General features: G+C 34.3%; 1 protein-coding gene and 1 long non-coding RNA gene across 4 annotated transcripts; both read right to left on the bottom strand.

The window, feature by feature from the left end:
• Positions 1 to 240: 240 nt before the first annotated feature.
• Positions 241 to 8,754, bottom strand: LOC126707583 (uncharacterized). The gene is made up of 2 exons (XR_007648990.1): positions 6,522 to 8,754; positions 241 to 1,533 (listed from the first exon to the last, which is right to left on the bottom strand). It is a non-coding gene; the product is annotated as an uncharacterized LOC126707583 (long non-coding RNA).
• Positions 8,755 to 10,083: 1,329 nt separating this feature from the next.
• On the bottom strand, positions 10,084 to 19,260 carry LOC126705780 (uncharacterized). 3 transcript variants are annotated; one of them, XM_050404977.1, is made up of 7 exons: positions 18,537 to 19,260; positions 16,021 to 16,138; positions 15,771 to 15,905; positions 15,517 to 15,648; positions 14,477 to 14,866; positions 13,024 to 13,174; positions 10,084 to 10,797 (listed from the first exon to the last, which is right to left on the bottom strand). In XM_050404977.1, exons 3-6 carry the CDS (start codon positions 15,899 to 15,901, stop codon positions 13,036 to 13,038), a joined length of 792 nt encoding a protein of 263 aa, XP_050260934.1. In that variant the 5' UTR covers positions 15,902 to 15,905; positions 16,021 to 16,138; positions 18,537 to 19,260; the 3' UTR covers positions 10,084 to 10,797; positions 13,024 to 13,035. The 3 variants fall into 3 exon arrangements, with proteins under 3 accessions (XP_050260934.1, XP_050260935.1, XP_050260933.1); XM_050404978.1 differs by lacking the exon at positions 10,084 to 10,797 and adding an exon at positions 17,103 to 17,292 and having other exon boundaries at positions 12,779 to 13,174; XM_050404976.1 differs by lacking the exon at positions 10,084 to 10,797 and having other exon boundaries at positions 12,779 to 13,174.
• Positions 19,261 to 20,469: the final 1,209 nt, after the last annotated feature.

Genomic DNA, 20,469 nt, shown 5'->3' on the forward strand with positions numbered 1-20,469 from the left:
TCCAAAATCTAAAATCAACCCCAAAACAGAAACTACAGGCGTTAATAAACTACAGAAGACAATGCCAAAGTGATCAATCATGAAATCCTGTATCCAAATATTAGGTGCATTGAATTCTTGCTTCTTGTTCTGGTCCAATAAAGTTCAATATATCATAAAAATGTCACACGCAGTGCACAAATTTCCAACTTTTATAGAGGTTAGCCTTATTGTGTCCTATCATACAATAAGTATAAAAAATAAAAATAAAAAGTGATTAAATAAGTAAAAAAACCATATTGAATGTCCATATCGAGCCTTCAATATCACCCCCAAGAAATAAAAATAAAACATCCTCAAACGAAAATGAATGCAAAAAGATTAGAAGACAAATCACAAGACAATATGAAGTAAGAACTCAAACACTACTTTGTTGTTATAATTGGACACCTGGATCTTGTCACTTCCTGCCACAATAAAACAAGAAGCAGTCTTTTTCCCATCAAAAGGCCCTAATGTCATTCAAAACTCTATTCAGGTTGCGTCTGGCAGCACATTTACCCTAGTACTCCTTAGATCTTAGTCCACTGATGTGCACGGAAAAGCTTTTTTCATTTTTTTTTTTTAATTGATGCATCCTTTTAAATGTTCATCCCTTTATCCCCAGGTGATGACGGATCAGTTCCTAAAAGATATCAATCCATGTGTTAGGGACACCAGGTAAGCACTAGTGCATGGAGTCCTGAACCCAGATTGCCACTGCATCCTTCTTTCCCGGTCAAATTTCTGGGTGTGCATCTGCTCTGAACTCACTCAAATGAGTCCGGACAAGCCATTGAATCTCTGTGCCCTGCAAAACTTATCAGATGATTCAGATGTCTTGCTTCTTTGTTCACATCATTGTTTTTGGGATCAAACCACAGGTAAAGCTGCCCAGGTATCAGTATCTAATCTGGCTCAGAAAAGGATGCGGAAGAGAAAAGAAAGACTCAACTTTTTTCTTTTCATTTTTTCCGTTGGAAAAATGTTAACTTTAACAAATGTACATATTGATTAAATTTCAAGCCATGACAAGAAATCAAGATTTGGCTTGAAATTTTTAGCTATACCAGTTTAAGACGATGGCAACTTGAAAGAAATTATAGCCTACAGGTATTGGGAAAGTGCAGGCTTCTTGAATGATTTTAAAATTGACATGATCAACATTGGTATTGCAAAACAAATTGAAATGGTAGTTAAGAGCATTTTCAATGGTTGAAACTAAACTTTTTAGTCTAAATTCCATGTCTATACACCGTAATCTCCCACAAAGAGAGAACAAAGTAAGCAAAATTTAAAGCAACCAAGTTCAAATATGCGTGTTTGAAAACATGCAATTCCATGAGAAAGCACAAACAAATAACCAAAAAAAAAAAAGGCCACTCTGACATTTTCACAAAGCTTGTTAATGCACTTGAAATTTCAATTTTTAGCTAGTTGCAACCAGATTTACACCTCTTCCTTTAAAAAGCAATTGCTTTTGAATTTTCCTTTCCCCTTCTTTCCTCCAACGACCTAGGCAACAAGGAATATTGTCATTTATCAATCAAGTAAACGAAAAGTCATATATTGCAATCAACTGGAAAACTAGAAAAATCTAATAAATTTAATAAATAAATAAAAAAAGAAAGGGGTTTGAAATACTTGCAAGAGCTCTAACGACTGAAGGGCCAAAAACTTATTTATCTAGTTTCCGAGTTTATGCTTAGAATGCTATAGAATGGTCCCCTCCTTTCTCAGATTCTATTACATCGTGCGAGTTGTGATGGAAGAACAGCTAAAAAATCCTTGATTTTCTACTTCTAGTTTCTCTATACTTCCTCTCCCCTTTCTTTATTTTCTCTATGTGCTTGAGTTGACTAGATAGCAATCCCTCGATTTTGCCGGCAGTCCCTGGATTTTCGTTGGAAATCTCCTCATACTAGTCTTTCTTACTTTCTAGACTCTCTTTCTGTGTTCTCTATATCTATTGCGAAAAAGTGTGAACGAAAAGACAAAACAGTCCCCCACTCCCTTTAAGTGTAAATACATTTCTAGACACAAACATCTTACCCTTTAAGCTTAAAATTAACCTTATCTCTCATGTAGTATATAATAAGAGATTTATTACCTTCCTCATCTAATCCCCACTCTTTGTCTCTAGGGTTTTCCTTTTGATGTTTTTATGTTCTGCTATTCTCTTCTCTCCTACGGTTTGTACTCTATCAAATGTAACCCTTTAATTTGATTACACTTATCTCAAAATTTAGGATGGAGTAATAGTTAGGAGTTTTTGGAGCTCAAATTCAATTTGTTTGTTGCTTGCCGTTGTTCTATTTGTCTATCCATTCCCGATTAGTTGCTATGGTCAAGACAGATTCGGCGAAGTCTAAACGGTTGAGGGAAGAAGGTGAAAGAGAAATATTGTTTTGCTGGAAGATACTAGAACTATCATTCTTTGAATGATAGAGATTAAAAGTCTTTAATCAAGCTCTTAATATGCCATCGAATTGAGTGTTATGTGTGTCAACCATATCAATGTAAGTTTCATATCATCCTTAATTCAAATTTGTACGTCTTTGGTGGTTTTAATCCGCTTTCTTTACCTCCGCATCGGGTAATAGCCCTTACTTCACCTCCAAATCCAATAACAACAATAATTAACTTTTATAGTAGAGAAGTTCTTAGTCTTGATCTTAACCATCCTCTTACTGGTCTGAAGAGTAGGGTTGGTATTGGAGACATAAATATTCCTAGATGCAACCCTCACACAACTGTGCTGGACGGTAAAATATATGTGTGAGGCGGTTTCCATCTTGATTATTATCCATAAACTTCTAGATGGATATAGGTTTTCAGGCCACTCATTGCAACATGGTACCGTTTGAAAAATCCTCATGATAAGATTGACCTACCACTCAATTAGATTTACAAACTACTGTACTCCTCGCCAAAAAGCAAATTCTCATTGTAGCTACTTTTGTGGATTGCGTTTCATATAAAATCTATTACTTTGACTTGACCAAATATAAGTGGAAGATGGAGGATTGAGGTTGGGTTGTGGCAATGGAAGTTACGAGAGTACTAGCAGTTAGTAATACTCTGTATTGGCTGAATACTTCTCCTCTTCCTCACCGATGCTATAAACATCATATTCACATCGAAGGAATAGACTTGAAAACTCGTTTATAGCTCTATGGACAGCTCAATACTCATAGGGTTTATGATCAGAGCATCATTGACACTAGCGAGGAATTTTATCATGTGAATCCACAATGTTTTCTTAATCTAATTGATCAAAACTTCTGCATTTTCTTTTATATTTTCATCCTTAAAAAGGGCACTGCTAAGCCATACATACTTCACCGGCTCATCCTTGACATCTCCCATAACAGAAATGAAGATTTGAAAATTTCAATTGTGTCCTACTAATGGTAGGAATGCAATATGTTTCTGCCTATTCGGGATTGTTTGTTGCAGTAAGTTTTCTCCATGTTTTTCTGTATGCTCCTTTCCTTATCTATTGTTTAGGCTAAGCACTATAAAGTAATCTAGTCTTTGCATAATTTGATCTTACAAAAGCTTAGAGAAAGAGAAAGGAGAGGCGGATGAGAGAAAAAGGAGATACTAAAACGATTTCTCAATTTTAACTAAGCTTTGTAAGATCAAGTTATGCAAAGACTAAATACACATTCATGTTTGTTGTTACTTGTAAGTGATTAGCCTAAACACCATATAAGGAAAGGGGTATCGAGTGAAACATGGAAATAACTTACCTCAACAAACAATCCAGAATAGGTAAATTCAGACCATGGGTAGGACACAATTGAAAATTTCAAATTTTCATTCCCGTTATGGGAAATGATGAGGATGAAGTGGTAAAATATGTATAGCTTAGCAGTGCCAATTTTTGGGATAAAAGTGTAAAAGACAAGGCAAAATTTCTAATCACTTAGATTAAAAAAATATTGTGGATTGATAAAATTACTCACTGTTATCAGTGTTTTGATCATAAACCCTATAAGTATCAAGTTGTCCATAGAATTGTACATGAGTTTCCAAGTCTATTCATTTGATGCAAATATGACACCGACAACATCAATGAGGAAGAGAAGAAGTATACAGCCAATATAGAGTACCACCAACGGTTAGTTCTCTTGTAACTACTGTCGACACATCCCAACCCCAATTCTCCTATCTTCAACTTATATTTGGTAAAGTCAAAGTAATGAAATTTACATGAAACGTGATCCACACAGGTAGCAACAATGGGAATTTTCATTTTGGTGAGGAGTACAGTAGATCTAATTGAGTGGGGTCAATCTTATCAGGAGGATTTTTCAAACGGTAACATGTTGTAATGAGTGACCTAAAAACCTTCATCTAGCCAAAAGTTTCTGGATAATAATTAGGATGGACACCACACCACACATATATTTTACCGTTCAGCACGGCTATGTGAGGGTTGCGTCTAAGAATATTCATGGCTCAATACCTACCCTACTTTTTATACTAGTAATAGAATTGTTAAGATCAAGACTAGGATCTTCCCTACTATAAAAGTTGATTGTTGTTGTTATCAGATTTAGAGATGAAGGTAAGGTTGTTACCCGATATGGAGGTAAAAGAAGCGAATTAACGCCTCCAAAGACGTACATATTTGAATCAGGGTGATATGAAATTTACATTGATATAGTTGGCACACAAACACAATTCAGTGACATATTAAAAGTCTAATTAATGACTTTTAATCTCTATCATTCAATGAATAATAGTTCACACAACTTCCAAAAAAACAATATTTCTCTTTCACCATCTTCATCTTCCTCCCTCAACCCCTTAGATTTCACCGAATCCTTCTTGGCCATAGCAAGTAATCGAGAATGGATAAAAAAGAGAACAGTAGAACGAAACAAAAAAAATTGAATTCGAGCTCCAAAAACTCCTAACGACTACTCCACCCTAGAGAGAGGAGAGGCGAACGAGAGAGAAAGGAGATACTAAAACGATTTCTCAATTTTAACTAAAACGACGTCGTTCCACTTTTTTCTTTTCTTTTTTCTTTTTTTAATTTAGATACCAAACTGATGCCGTTTTGAACTGAATATTAAAAAATTTTAATTGGTCCAAAATGATATCGTTTTGTATCAAATTTAAAAATTTTAAAAAAAAAAAGAAAAAAAAAGAAGAAAAAGAAAGAAAAGAAAAGAAACTTAAATGAAATGACATCATTTCTAACTCACTTAATGTAAACCCTATTTTTCCTTCTTCTTCTTCCTTTGCCTCTCACTTTTCACGTTAAATTGGCTCTCTCTCTCTCTCTCTCTCTCTCTCTCTCTCTCACACACACACACCATCTTCCTCTTCCTCCCTCAACCGCAACTAATCAGGAATGGATAGAAAAGAGAACATTAGAACGAAACAAACAAACTGAATTCGAGCTCCAAAAACTCCTAACAACTACTCCACCCTAGATTTTGAGATACGTGGAATCAAATCAAAGGGTTACACTTGGGAGAGAGTACAAACCGTAGTAGTCGCCACCAACCATTGAGATTCTAAGGTGTAATTGGTCACCTAAGTCTAATTAAATTTATTTCCTAATTTTAACTAAGACCCTAGGGCTCTTAAGCTAAACTAGAAAATAAAAAGATCATGGTTTTAAAAACTGGATCGGGGGCAAAATTGTTTCTGCATCCAGTTCTCAATTTTTTATCCATTTCAGGGGGTTTTTTCAAATCGGACTAGTGCCCGATTGTCGGTTGAACTGGCCGAACTGACTAGTTTGGTCCGGTTTTTAAAACCATGAAAAGGATATCTCAATCCAGAAGACATGGATTCAGAAGCTAGGTTACATGAGGAAAAGGTGTTAGGCACCCCACAACACCTATCTAAAAGGATAAGACCTCATTTCGAATTTAATTTTAAAACTCACCATTTAAATAACAACTAAAATACTTGACATTTGGTTTTAAAATGATATTCATGTACATTTGAAAAATGAAACAATGATCAAACTTATCCTAGGATGGGATGTAAATGAATGAAATGTACAATCTATTCTAGTATGACATGTGAATGTATGACATGTAAGAAATGACATGTATCTATCCTAAGATGGCATGTATAAGAATGACATGTAATGTATCCTAGAATGACATGTGGGTAATGACATGTATCTATCCTAAGGTGACATGTGAATGCATGACATGTATATAGGAATCCTTCCTAAGATGACATGTATATAGGGATCTATCCTAAGATGACACAATAATGACATGTATAATCTACCCTAGGGTGACATGTGAATACATCACATGTATCTATCCTAAGATGACATGTGAGAAGTGACACATATCCATCATGAGATGGCATGTATTTATCCTAGGATGACATATGGATGCATGACAATATCTAAATGCAAGGGCATATGAACTATTTATTTTATAACAATATGTACTAAGTATATGATAGCATGGCATCGCTAGGAATGTAAATTACATAAGGAATTAAGTATAGCTAACCTTGTTCCAAAGCATAGCATACTAATTGCAATTTTGCGAATCCTTTTCCCAAAGTATCTTATCTCATGCAAGAGACACAAAGAAATGACAAGAAAATAAATATTAGATTTCTAAGAGATGCTGAAACAACGTCATTGACAAATTATTAATCTTGAAGAAATCTTTTTATTTTGGCAAAACAATGGTTAAAGATGAACTTTTGGAAGTTTGAGGTCAATTTGTGATTTCAAAAAGTTTCAAGGTTGAAATATAATTTGGAAAAGTTTTGGGTCAGATTGTAATTTTGGAAAGTTTCAGATCACAATGAATTTGGAAAAAAATTTGGGGTCAAATTGCAATTCAGAAAAGATTTGGGGTTGAAATGTATTTTGGAAAAGCTTCAGGTTAAAAGTTTAATTTTACGAAAGGCTTTGGGGTTGAAAGTTTAATTTTGGAAAGTTTTAGGGTTAAAAGATTAATTTTGTGAAAGTTAAAAAGTCAAAATGTAATTTGAAAAAGGTTTGGGTTGGTTTATAATTTTTGAAACATGCTTGACTTGTGGATCCGGATTGGGCCCTTGTGGTGGAATGGATTTAAAAAGGAGCTTGATTTTTGGGCTTGGCTTGACTATGATTTTTAAAAGGCTGGTGGGCTTGTGAGTGTGAATTTTTAGATTGGATCTGGGTGAAGCTAAACTTTAATGTGGGCTGGAGCTTAGAGGAATTCGGATTGAGCCTAAATGGGTCCAATCCGGTCCAAACCCAAACTTCACTTAAACTATTAAAAGAAATATCTATGGACCAATGACAGAACGCCACCTCAGCATCTTATCTTTTCTCCTAGGCCTTTTCTTTCTATTTCTATCTTAAACTTAAACGGTAAACCCAAATCAGATTAAGCCTTAAGCCTCTCTCCCTCTCTCTCTTCTCTCCATCTCTGAATCAAACCCACGACCTCCACGGCCGGAGCTTCAAAGCTCAACGCAAGCCACCAACACCGTGGCTCTCTCCCTTTCTATCCTGGCTCTCTCTCCCGAGTCTCTAACTCTCTAATCTTTTTATTTTTCTGCTGTTGTTCTTTGATTTATGGCCGAAAGTTTCTCTTTTTATTGCCTGCCTGTTTGTGGGTTTGGGGATTTGGTTTTTATTTTTTGGGGTTTAATGATTTGGAAAAAGAAGGGATTTTGATTTGGGTTTGGGGGTGTTAAGAAAGAAAGGATTTTTGTTTCGAGTTTTGGGTGTTCAAAAGGTTGGATTTTTGGCTTGGGTGTGGCTATGTTTTTGTGTTGGGATTTCGAGGCTTCAGGTTTTCTATGGCTGGATGTGTCATGTGTGTGTGCTGTGTTCATGTGATGGTTTTGCTATGGATGTGTATGTTTGTTTTATGTAATGCTTGTGAACACGAGTTGTGTGTAAAAATGGTAGCTTGTGTGCTCTGTGTCTTGTGTACATGTAGAAATAAAAATACACTAGATACCTAAAGCTTAGGTAGAACTAGCAAACACTTAAGAAAAGAATGGATATTACCCTCTTTTGTGTATATTCTGCTTTTACTCCTGGTCTTGTCTGTGTGCTTTGTTGATAGCTGAAAAAGGAACAAGCTTTGAGTTAGATTTGGAGCTAAAAATTGAAAAGAAAGATGAGAGAGAGTGAGTGAGAACAAAGTAAGAAAGATATTATTGGGATGTCTCTGCTCTGCTTTTTCTTCTTCTTCTCTTCACTTTTCTTTGATACTGATCTTTGTTGTTGCTGCTGCTTGTGCCTCTTGTTGAAAAGGAATGACCTTCAATGCAAAAAGGAAGGAACTTTCTGTGTGAGAAGAAAAATTAGACATTCTGAGATGGGGGTGTGTTTAAAGAGTGGGTGTTTTTTAAACTAAAATAAAATAGACGAAAATACACAGAAAATTTTAAACAATGCTCTTGGTATGAAATCTAAAGAAAAATAGGAAGGTCAGAGGACAGCACGGAAGTGGGGTGGGTGGGATTCTCAGGACTAGGGATTTGGTTTTGTGCCTCCCAACCCAAGGCTGCTGATTGATGCTGCCTCCCAGGGGAGCATATTGTTGGTTTGTCCTTGTGAATAGGAGAAAGAGATCTATTTATATGGGCTCTCCTAGGGTTGAAGGCTACACAACTCTTAACCTACCAAACTGGACTGCGGTGCACCCAAAGAATTGTGTCATCGACTTTTAAATCAGCACTTAATAATTTAATAAATCTTCACATCCCCTTTTATCATGTGTTAAAGGAGCTTTTTTTTTTTTTTTTTTTTTTTTGGGTAAAGGTTAAAGGAGCTTCAATGGAAGGAAATAAATGCATTTATTTAGTATCACATTTATGTTCAAGTTTGAATTCTTATTTATTAGCATTAATTTTTAATTTCTCCAATCAATTTCCTAACTATTCCTTTTTTAGCTACTATTCCTGTAGCTGTTATCATAAACATGTGACACAAATTCAATGCTATTGATATTAAACCTATCACAATTAGGAATAACGGTATAGTTGGTTAGATATTGTATATTAAGTTTCCTAATTAAATTCAAATACATGATGACATTTACCAATGAAGCATAAATAATGTATATTTTTTTAATGACGACCATATTTAATTCAAGGGTAATCCGGAATTCTCTTAGGGTATTTGTTAAAAAAAAAATTTGGAAAACTTTTAATATCACTTTTATGGAAAATATAAAAAAACTGTCAAAAAAATTAATTACTTTTTTTCTTTTCTCATAAAAAGTTTCTAAAAATATTCCTAATCCAATGTTTTTAGAGCATCGATTAACTTTTTCCTTAATTTAGTTGTGTGTTTACACATAAGTTTTACCCTATCATCAAGAAATTAATGTGTTTATATTTGATGATAAACATGAAAAAATTTAATGCCCACAATACTTATTCAATACTTATTGCTTATTCCTCTCACATGAATGATAGGTCATAGGTCCTACGTAGGACACATCATTCATGTGAGAGGATGGGCCACTAACTTTGGAGTATTAAATAATTTTTATAATCTTATTATACATGGTAAGACCAATCATTCATGTGAGAGAGAAATGAGCAATCACTATTGAATAATTTCACTTGTGAATTGAAATGTGACAAGGCCAATCACAAGTCATTTCAACCCTTAGGAATTGTCTTATCACGTGAGAAAAACATTTATTTTGAATAAAATCATAACGATTTTATTTTATTCCAAACTTTATAAGTTCAATGTAATAATTGAAAATTGATAAGCTAACCGCATGGTTAAATTCAGCCCTTAGAAATTGTCTAATCATAACAGGCTGTGATCATAGATAAACCCTTTATAAAAGTCCACTTATGGACAATGAAAAAACTCGTGTTCCAGAACAAAAACTATAAACCATGCCATGTTTTTGTGTTTTCAAGGATGGCACCAATGGCTACATTCCTTCTCATGATTTTTACCAATATATAAAGTTATAAACATGGGATACAACCTTAAACTGATGTGTAAGAAACAATTAGCCATTTAACATCATGTAAAAATCAATGTAGTTTTTAACCATTAACAAGTCGAACGTATAGAAGGTCATATAGTAAGACTAGAAGGAGAAAGTAGCAAATAAAATCACTAATTCGACAAGGTCGAACATGAATAGGTTCTCATAACAAGTTTTCCAGCTATGAAAGGACTAACCAAAATAGAAGCACCTTTTTTTTCTTCCATGTTAAAGTTGAGAGGAATTGAGTTGATGAGAGAAAAAAAGAAAAGTAGAAACAAGCTTAAAAGTTGTTTGGCCCAACAGACCATACCCATAGGCAAAAACCCTTGAAGGCTACGTCAATACTATTGAACTCATGTATAATGATCTCAATATAGGGTTTATTTACTAGAAGACCCTAGGCTAATCCTATGATTAATTTGACTTTTTTAAAAGTACATGGATCTACAACATCATATATCTCTAACAACCTCCGGGCACAGGCGACACAAAGTGGTACACTGACATGGCTAGAGCTGACATGACGGTACCCTGATGCCATGTGGTGGCTTTGCGATGATCATGTGTAGAAGCACCTAAAATAAAGGCACAGAATTTTCATATCATCCGGCCGAGAAAAGAACCCAAATCGAGAATCACCACATCAAGCTTCATGTACATGGCTTGGCTTGAGCCTTCTTGACACCACCTAAATTATCTAGTTCCATGACCCTCTCTTGTCCCAACCATAGTGCCACACCACACATCTGCAACCGCCGTTTGAACCCTTTTTACATTTTTTGCCAACTCATTGAATTCTTACACGCAATATCCCCTGCAGCCAAAAAAATTATTATTATTCATTATCATCAGCGTAAGTTATTTATATAGCTAATTTCAAAAGAATCTCCATCTTTGCTTACTATTTCAATGAACAAAAGGCTGAGAAAACCTTTTCGATATAAAAGCTGAAATACCAAAGGGTATTTAACCTTCTTAAGGATGATTCAGTCACCCTCACCCTCTAGAACATGGAATTTATAATTCAATATAATTCATAAAATTTAAAGCTAAATTTCTACACCAAATACAATTGAAGAAGACCTACTTATTCTACCAAAAAAGAAAAAAGACAACCTAGTTTGACCTTCAAACTTTTTTTTTTTTTTAATTTGACCTTGAAATAGAAAGAATGGATCATTGAAATAAGCAGGGGTAATCAGGACCAATACACCTAACAAATATTTGCAATCAAGCAAGATCAAATGGCCAAGATGAAAGCTTGAAGAGATTAGACAAAACAACACAAAAGTTCGACCTAATAATTTTGATTGGTGCTAATGAACATCGAGACTTTTTAGGCTAAAATTTAAGTTGTTTCTATTTTCATTGACAATGATTTATTTTCTATAGTCACTTGATTATGAAGTTTTTTATTTTTATTATGCAGTTATTTTCTGTCCTTTCTTAATGTAACTTGAAAACCCTGTTTAAAACCCCAGGATTTATTAATGTTTCGTTTTGCTTGAGTAATAATTTTTTTTTGAAATTTTCCCCCAATAGATTAGTGTTGATTTCAAGCAATCCTAAGAACTGACTCCCAAGTTTTAGGTATGTTTTTATGCTTGATACTAACTCCAAGCAACCCTAGATGTTGATTCTTAGATTTATTCCTTTTTTGTCTATCCACAATCTCTGAGAATTTTGGTTCACTTCGCTCTGTTTCATATATCATCTTTGGAACCACAAATTTGTAGATCAACAGATTAAAGAAGTTGCAACTGGATTAGAACAAAAAAGAAACAGAGTACCTCACTTCCTCTAGGAGTTAGGAGATGAAGATATTATTGGAAAAGCCAGGAGAGCTTAAATATAACAATTTGAGAATAAAGTGTAAGGAGTGGGAATAATTGGCAGTGCGTTGTAGGAGAGAAATGCCAGTTGTAGTAATGGCCAATGCAGTTAGACTCCTAGGAATGCTCTACTGGTGTCTGAATTGCTCAAAGTTTGTCTAGTTGTTAAGTAAACAAGCTTGTATGGAAGAAGTATGACCTCATCAACAATTGGAAAGGCCATGAGTATATATATTGATGACATTTGAAGGGGTGAGTTGAGGAAAACGGATAAGGTATCAGGTCATTGCTCATACGATTGGACAGGTTTTTCATTGAAGAAATGGTGAAATTCAGTTGGAAGAGTAGAAGTTCAAATAGTCTATAATTAAGCAAATGACTCAAACATTACTTGCCTGGATACTCTGTAGTGACCATGCTAAAATAGGTGCAAGTTACAACCATCTATAATAATTGCACCTAAAAAATGAAAGAAACTTGAATGTTTTTCAACAATGAAGTTTATTAAAAACCATTTTACAGCTAGTCTCTAAGCTGTTTCAGAGATTAAAGGAAATGCTCTAAGCCTGCTAAGTGCACGGATCTTGTCAAATCTGAATCAACTCAGAGTTATATTTTCTTAATGAAGAAAACAATTCGGACTTAATAGTACAGCTGCCATAAAATCGTAAATCTCAGAAGAAAATAAATTTTAAAAGCTAACTGACCGAATAATATATCTGAGAATAAACTCTAATACCAACTATAATAAGGTAGTGTTCCTTAAAGTGAGATTTATTGACTAAAAGAGCATTGTTTAATAACTATCTGATGATTTACCAACTATAATAAACTATTATTGAAAGCAAATCTCTTTATAAAATTCAAAAAAATAAATAAGATTTTGCAAGGTGTTTGATAAATTTTCCTTGGTGGCTTAAACTATCTTGCATTTCTATATAATTCCCTAACAGAGATCAAACAACATAAAAACAAGAAACTTCACCCATTATTAGCAAACATTATAGTTATGTATATAAAATTGAAACCCAGCCTGTACATAGATAAACTGTGCCCAAAAATTGCACAATTTTTTGCAAAATCAATTTCTATAAAAATAAATGTTGATCTACACATCTTGCTTATAATATTTGTGACTCCTAGTATGTACATAAAGCTCTTCATATCTTTGCAAAGTAGCATTTAAACATGGAGTACAGAACTGTTACCACTCCAAATAGTCAGGGCAGGATAGGAAGCTTCTCTTCATTAAAGGAAAAGAAACTGACTCGCCCATACTCTACATGACAAAACCGCAAAGGAATGGCCCCACATTGCCTCTCAAGGACTTCAATATCTGCTATGGATGGTAGATCACCCCTGCAAGAGAAGGCAAGCATAAAAGATTCAAAAACTTTTTGACCAGATATGCATATCAATAAATAAGTCATAGATCTCTTTCAAAGCAACTGAAGAGAACAAGTTTTGATGGATTAATGAAATATAATACCAAATTTTACTGATCTTCTTCAACCAAAAATTACTTTACTTTGGGGATTATTACTTAATACTTTTCAGAGATTATAAGTCTATCTTTGCAGAATGCCAATTTCCACTTAAAATTTAAATACGATTTTAAACCAAGTAATAGAAATTAAAGTGGTTGATAACCAAGAAGGGAGTAATTAAATCATTAAAATATGATTGTAAACGAAGATATAGAAATTTTCTGGGAGAACTGTTGGAGCCTTTTCAATTTCACCCTCTTTAGACGTTAATAGATATTATCTTCATACTAATTGAAAAACAAAAACAAATGTTTGATAGTCAAGAGTTGAAAAATCCTACCATAACGTGGTTATTTTTTGTGTCTCATATTTCAAAAATGTTACAAACAGGAATTATATGCATGTTTCACATTATACTAACACAAGTATGTGATTATAAAAGACAAAAAAGCCTTCTACCCACGTTTCTAAGATTGTCAAAAAACAAAATTGGAAAACATGACATTTTAAAATATACTAATAAGTAATAAACAAAAAAAAATCATACTAACTAGTACAGCATCCAAAAATTGAACAACAATTAATTTCCATAGAAACTAATAGAGAACTATTCTTTCATGCCTAGTAAATGAGTAAGTTAATACATTTCTAAAATTAAAAACAAAGTACAGAATTCCTTTTCTCCAATTGGTAAAATATGAACTTAATACCTATTCTAAAGCAAACCCCCACCTAAGTCAAAGTCTAGGGGCAGAAATCTGATTAATTACGTGACTTCATTTTATGATGGCCATCAATTTACCACAAACCTGCTCATTTTTTTGGGTTTATGACTGGTTATGAGCAAACTATACAACACTAAGCACTGACACAGATGGAGTTTATATAAAATAACATATTTGTATATACATAAGAAAAACATAAAATCTGGATGCATATGCTGTAAATCCTTTCCCAACAAATTCCTCAAGATATCAAAAACTAGAAGCTAACAATAGGATTGTTGCAATTATATTTTTTCAGCAAAAGATAATCTGAAAAAGAAAGTGGTTTATCCTATAAAGTGCTTTAATATAAAAGCACATTTCATATGATAATAAGATAAATAACAATTTGCAATCAACCACCAATAAGAGAAGGTTACTCATTCTTAGGAGCTACCAAATACAATTACCTAGTTAAGCAGATCACAAAGCCTGGATCGCCCGGAGAAGATTTTCTAAACTTGCTATCTGGGAGATAGACATCAAAAACTGGCCTTGCTTCATTAACATGCATATTATTAAATGATCCAACAATGGAACTCTCATCTTCTGATTCTAAGTTTACCACTTCACTGCTTTGTGGAGAGCATTGAAGAGAAACAGATTGACAGTTACTCTTAGCACCCTTAATAGACCAAGCAATGCCATGCCGCCCAACAATGTAACCAAGAGATTTCAAGTGCCTATAAACCTCAAATAGCTCCCAAGAACCTCCACTAACCTTTGCATATATATCATTTAATGAAAGACTTGTACCATTGTCATCCAAGAGAAGCAATGAGCCTATTTCCATCAAAAACCTACAAAAGTAAGAAGTTACACTTCACAAATGATTCCATCTCAACATATAATGAAAAAGGACACAAATACATAGTTACTTCTTTTCAAAAACTTATAAAGAAATATATTTATAAAAAAAATAATCGCTTTTATCGGTTACTTACCTAATACTACCTTTCACTTACAACACTATGTATAATTTTGCAAGTGTCGCTTAAAACTATGGATAAGGTTGAAATTTCAGTTATTGAAAAGCATTGTTTGAAGTATCTCTCTGATACCTCTTTGTCCTTCAACTTTTATACAGGGTAATCCATAATCTCTTACCGAAGATACAATATGAAATTTCAAACTAATCTGCTCAAAAAAAATTCAAAAGTCATATTTTTTGGGGACAACCATATAAGTCCAGCTCTGCTTTACAATATGGAATGTTTAATTAGCAAAGGATTCTTCAGAAAATTAAGTGTCCCTCAAATAAAGATACCAAGATAAATAAGTGACAATAAAAGACACTATGAATAAAGAACAGTAAGATATATTTAGCTCTAGATTTGTAAATACTGGGTTTCATAATATCACCAAAAACAAATAATTAACTTATTCATTAATTCCTTTGAAAGAAAAACCAAGAAACAATAAGAGATAAAAAAAATGTCATTTCACATACAAAGTTTCCTCAATTGAGTAATAAATCTTGCCACTACGAACTACTCCCATCGTCCTCCACAGTTTACCCTTGTTTTCTACAACCTCAGCCATTCCCATTTCGTTAATCCAATGAGCCCTGGATTTATCTTTCCTGAAAATTGTAGCCATAACCCAAAGTTACACCGCCGTGGGGAGAGGGGTTGGGGGGGGGGGGGGGGGGGTGGGGAATATTTATAATATCATAAAGAGTCAATTTTATGAAAAATTCCATACCTAAACTGCAACTTCGATATAAACCCAGATGTAAAATGGAGTTCCTCATCATCCTCATATTTTGTATCTTGCAAATATTCCTCAGTATCACTTGATACTCCTGAAGAATTTTCCCAATCCACAGCCTCCATTATGCTACTTATCCAAAAAAAAAAAATTCACACTTATGTTAAGCCCATTTCATTACTTGAAAAAATGCATATAAAAAAACTGCAACCAAGAGTTTAGCTTTCTTAACAAACATACTCACCAAAACAGACCTTGGTACAGCCTCAAATCACTTTGAATACCAACTGTTCAACGCCTTTCTTTTACTTGGTTGTTAGTGGTGGCTCTAGCTTCTTCTGTTCTGGTCTAAGGAATGAATCCTGCAATTTGAAATATGTGAAAGAAATTTATTACAAATCACAAATGGTCAGCATAATTTAATTATTAAAAAAAAAAAAAAACTCGCGGTCGACATAATTAAAATACCACCTAGCATTAATAAAGTGGCAATGTAGACGTAGGTGAACTTCACAAGATAGAGATTTCAATTATGATGCAATAGGAATAAAATTTCAAGATTTTTATACATTTGTAAGGAGTCACAACAAATTATTACTGTTACGAGGAAAGACAATATACTTATCCATTGAACGACACCTTCGTCCTAAATTCATCTTTTAGAATTCCCCAACCAAAATACAGCTAACTCTTCTGGTTCCCCAACTGAAAATTTTGAAAATGATTGGGGAACACAGCTAAAGATAAATAATTGTATCACGAATTTGTCCAATAAAAAAATACAGCAAAATACACTATTGGACCCTAAACTTTAGTCTATGAGCAATATTAGTCTCAAAAGTTTAAAGTGACTGCTTTTAGTCCCTAAAAATCTTAAAGTCATCGATTTTAGTCCCAAAAACACACTTAAAGTGATCACCTTTAATCCCTATGGAGTGATGACATCTCATTTTTTAGTTTGGTCACGTCATCTAAGGAGTAAAAGTGATCACTTTAAATTTCAAGGACTTAAATTTTCAGCTGAAACATATAACACCACATTAGCTAACCCAATGCATCTCACCAAATCACTAAGACATATCAATAGGTCACATAAAGAAGATAAATGAAAATGAAGCAAATTAAATTTTAAGCAGCAATGACAAGTTTCTCATCTTTTACAAGTAAATTATCAGCAAACAGAGCTTATAATTATTCCAAATAAAATTTTAATCGAAACCACAAAAGTTAAATGACCCAACTGGAATGAAATTCAAGGAAAATAAGGAAAACCCAGCAAAGAAAAAAAAAAGGAAATCCAGTAAGAATGAAGAGAAACAGACTTACCATCGCTCGATTGGAACTGTAAACGGGTTGCAAAGGAGCTCGATAGTGATGAGTGCTCACACAGCAGTGTGTGCGTAAGAGAGACATAGACAGAGACAGAGGTTAAAAGCCTAAAACTATGGAAGAAAAGGATACGTTTCACAAGGGATACCGGTGCTAGAGATACTAGTCGCTAACCCCTGCTATGCACCTAAAAATTATTGAAAATGAAATCTAACAAATGCTTGTGTTATTTCTATATTTTAATTGAAGGCGATTTTTAATTTTTTAAAATAAAATGATTATTTTTTTAATATGAAAATGTAACATGCTAATTAGCAATTATGAAAAATGAGATTTAAATTAAGAGGCAAATATAAGTGAATGCTGCTATCCCTAACCATTTGTGTGCCTTTGGCTATCCAAGATACTGCTTGACATTCAAACTGAGCTCTTACATTTATTTCTAAACTAATAGCATCTAAAGCTCACAATACAAGCATATTAAATGAGGCCGAAAGTCTTTGCTCAAAAAAAGAAAAAAAAAAAAAAAAGGGAGGCCAAAAGTCTTTGCAAGTCCCGCTTAACCTTGAGTTCCTAATACAAAGTCCACATGTTATTTGCTATTGCTTTTGCAATATGACACATTGAAGAGAGTACTCTGACAGTGAAATCAGTCTGTTTACATCTTCACATGAATAAGTAATTAAAATGGCCCAAGTAATTAAATTTAATTTCAAGATTATAATTAAATTTAAGAAGATTAATCCAAAAATTTGAATCAAACCACAAATTAGAAACATAGAAACAAACTAACAAAAAAACATGATAAATAATCAAATAAACTATAAATTTAACATGATAAATCACTATTTGTACTTTAGAAAGCAAAATTTTACAAAATTAAAGTTGGCTTACTTCCTAAACTTGTTTGTATCCTAAAATAATCAAACACATACTAACAAATAAAAGAAACTGATGCCATCTTACTTCATTTAAACCAAGTTGGCATAATCAACAAAAACCCAATAAACTATCAGCAAAACAAATCTCATTCTGGATTGGCATGAAAAGAAACAATAAATTATCCAAACAAAAACGCAGGACTTTCACAAAACAGACACAAAATTTAACCAAGAAGATTATAATTTCACTAAGACATTTTGTCGAACAGGTGATGGGGTTGGCCTATCTTTTAGCATATTGAAGCCTTTTGTTTCAGTTAATACATGCTCAAGATGAAATCTAACGAATGCTCAGTTATTTTGTGCTAGTGGGTATTTGTGAAATTAACAAAAAAAAAAAAAAAAAATCGTGATTCTCTTAAATATACTATTTAATTGGGTTTTGATCATTCCCAAACATGTTTATATAAAATAGCAAGACTGGATTGAAAAATGTAAGATGATAAAATCAAAAAGGAAAATTGAAAAAATCGGATTGCCTTTTGCTTACCAAAGCGGTCTGCAAAGGGCGGAGACGCAATTCACCGGGAGGAGAAGCGTGCAAATCTTCTGGACCTTACTCTTCTTCTGTAGCCTTCCGAGTTTCGCCGCCAAGTCCAAGCTCGCCTTTCGACAACGGAAATGGATCTCGCTCCTCCACGAACGGTGGCCAGAGAGTCAATGAATAGTCCTTAGACTTTCTGGTTGTGAATTGGAACCGCAATCTTTTCTCCTTGGATCTTTTATTTTAGTAACAATTTTTTCTCATTTGAATTTTTCTTGAAACTAGCCTTTTAAACACTCAGCAGCAGCAGGAAAGGAAAGGAATGAATCTCGATCGGGTTGGTAATGGAGAAATTATATGAGTGGACTTAATTCAAACTCTGAACCTGATATGCCTATATATCCTTGATCATCATAATCCTTTTTAAGCATATCCCACTCAAAGTCACGTGCCACCCCCCACCCCTCCTCCCCAACTCTGGTCCACGCTCCTGTACGTGGAGATAAAACAAATTCTGCTATCTCTACTCTAGTGTATTTCCACTCCAGACTAGTACATGGAAAAGACTGAAACGTTCTGGCCAGAAGGGCAATTTCTAATCTGCTGAAGCCCACATCAGTAAAACGTCCCAATACTGTCGTGGAAGATTAGAGTGAGTTACCTAGCAAACGTCGTCTGATTTCCCATTCTGATAATGAAGGCTACGTATCATTGGCAGTGGCTGCTCATCGGCCCTCGAAGATAGATATATATATATATATATATATATAGATGGTTGGGTTCGACTGAGGATTTTCAGTTATTAGGTGGTATAAGTCTTATTTAAAGTGATAGATCTTGAACTCAACTCATAGATATATAAATATATATATATATATATATATATATATGCACACACATATGAACCCAACCCATATATATATATATACACACTAGCATCATGCCCATGTGTCAAAAGGTCAATTTTTTACTCAAATTTTCTGCCTATAATGACTTTAAGTCTCTGACTTAGTCTCAGCTAACATCATACACACTGTAATAACACTTATAACAGATTATAAATAGATGTTTAAACACACAGCACACACAATATTTACAAAGAACCCACCTCCAACCTTTATTACTTAATCTCAAGTACAAAGAAAACCTTTTTACAAGCCTAGAGAATTACACAGAAATTTCCTAAGGCCAAATACACTTTGCTGTTGACACCTCCAACAGCCTTAAGTTTAAATATATAGAATTAACTGCTATAATTACTGCCTGGGTCTTGGACAATCTTCCACTTATGTTCTAACTTAGGACACCTTCAACTGATGTTGTCTTGGCTTGCTCTCCACGTTTCTAGCCTCTACACAGCAGGTTTGATTATTGTGAAAGCTAGGAACTGCTTAGTAACTGTTTGGTAACTGCCACTACATATGTTGCACATGCACAACCCATGTCTCAACAGATCATGGGGCCTCTATCCATCCTCCAGCAGCCCATACAACATGTTCCCCCATGTTCAAGGCCTCCCATCAACACTACAGCCCACACAGCATGCTTATATGCAGCATACAAAGTAACTGTCATTAACTCACTAGCATTTGTCCATGCATTCAGCTAGCCCCCACTAGTCCAATGCCTTGCACATAGCATTTAATCATCACAGTAGCCCAGCCCTGCCTTGCACTCTAGTCACCAAGCCCACACACAAGGAACCCACAACTAAGCCACTAATGCCATGCACCACCACATAGGGTCAGCACCACCTGCTGCTGCCCATCATCACAACCATCTCTACCCACCATGGCCCTCCTCTGCCATGGCCTTAGAGCATCATATGGAGCAAGGTGCCTCCACATTATGCCCCTCATCACTGCTCATCGATCTAACTCAAGTAAGGAGACTAGAAAAGTCCCCCTCAAAAAGCCCTTAGGAACATCACTAGTCAAGC

The sequence above is a fragment of the Quercus robur genome, chromosome 11 (genome assembly GCF_932294415.1).
Source record: "Quercus robur chromosome 11, dhQueRobu3.1, whole genome shotgun sequence".
Classification (NCBI taxonomy): domain Eukaryota; kingdom Viridiplantae; phylum Streptophyta; class Magnoliopsida; order Fagales; family Fagaceae; genus Quercus; species Quercus robur.

Excerpts from the sequence above, each read along its gene's own strand:
- LOC126705780 (XM_050404977.1), bottom strand. The coding sequence starts at position 15,901 with ATGGAGGCTGTGGATTGGGAAAATTCTTCAGGAGTATCAAGTGATACT. Across the intron at positions 15,649-15,770 it reads ATATCGAAGTTGCAGTTTAG|GAAAGATAAATCCAGGGCTC; the intron begins GTATGGAATTTT and ends TACAATTTTCAG. Across the intron at positions 14,867-15,516 it reads TACTCAATTGAGGAAACTTT|GTTTTTGATGGAAATAGGCT; the intron begins GTATGTGAAATG and ends TTACTTTTGTAG.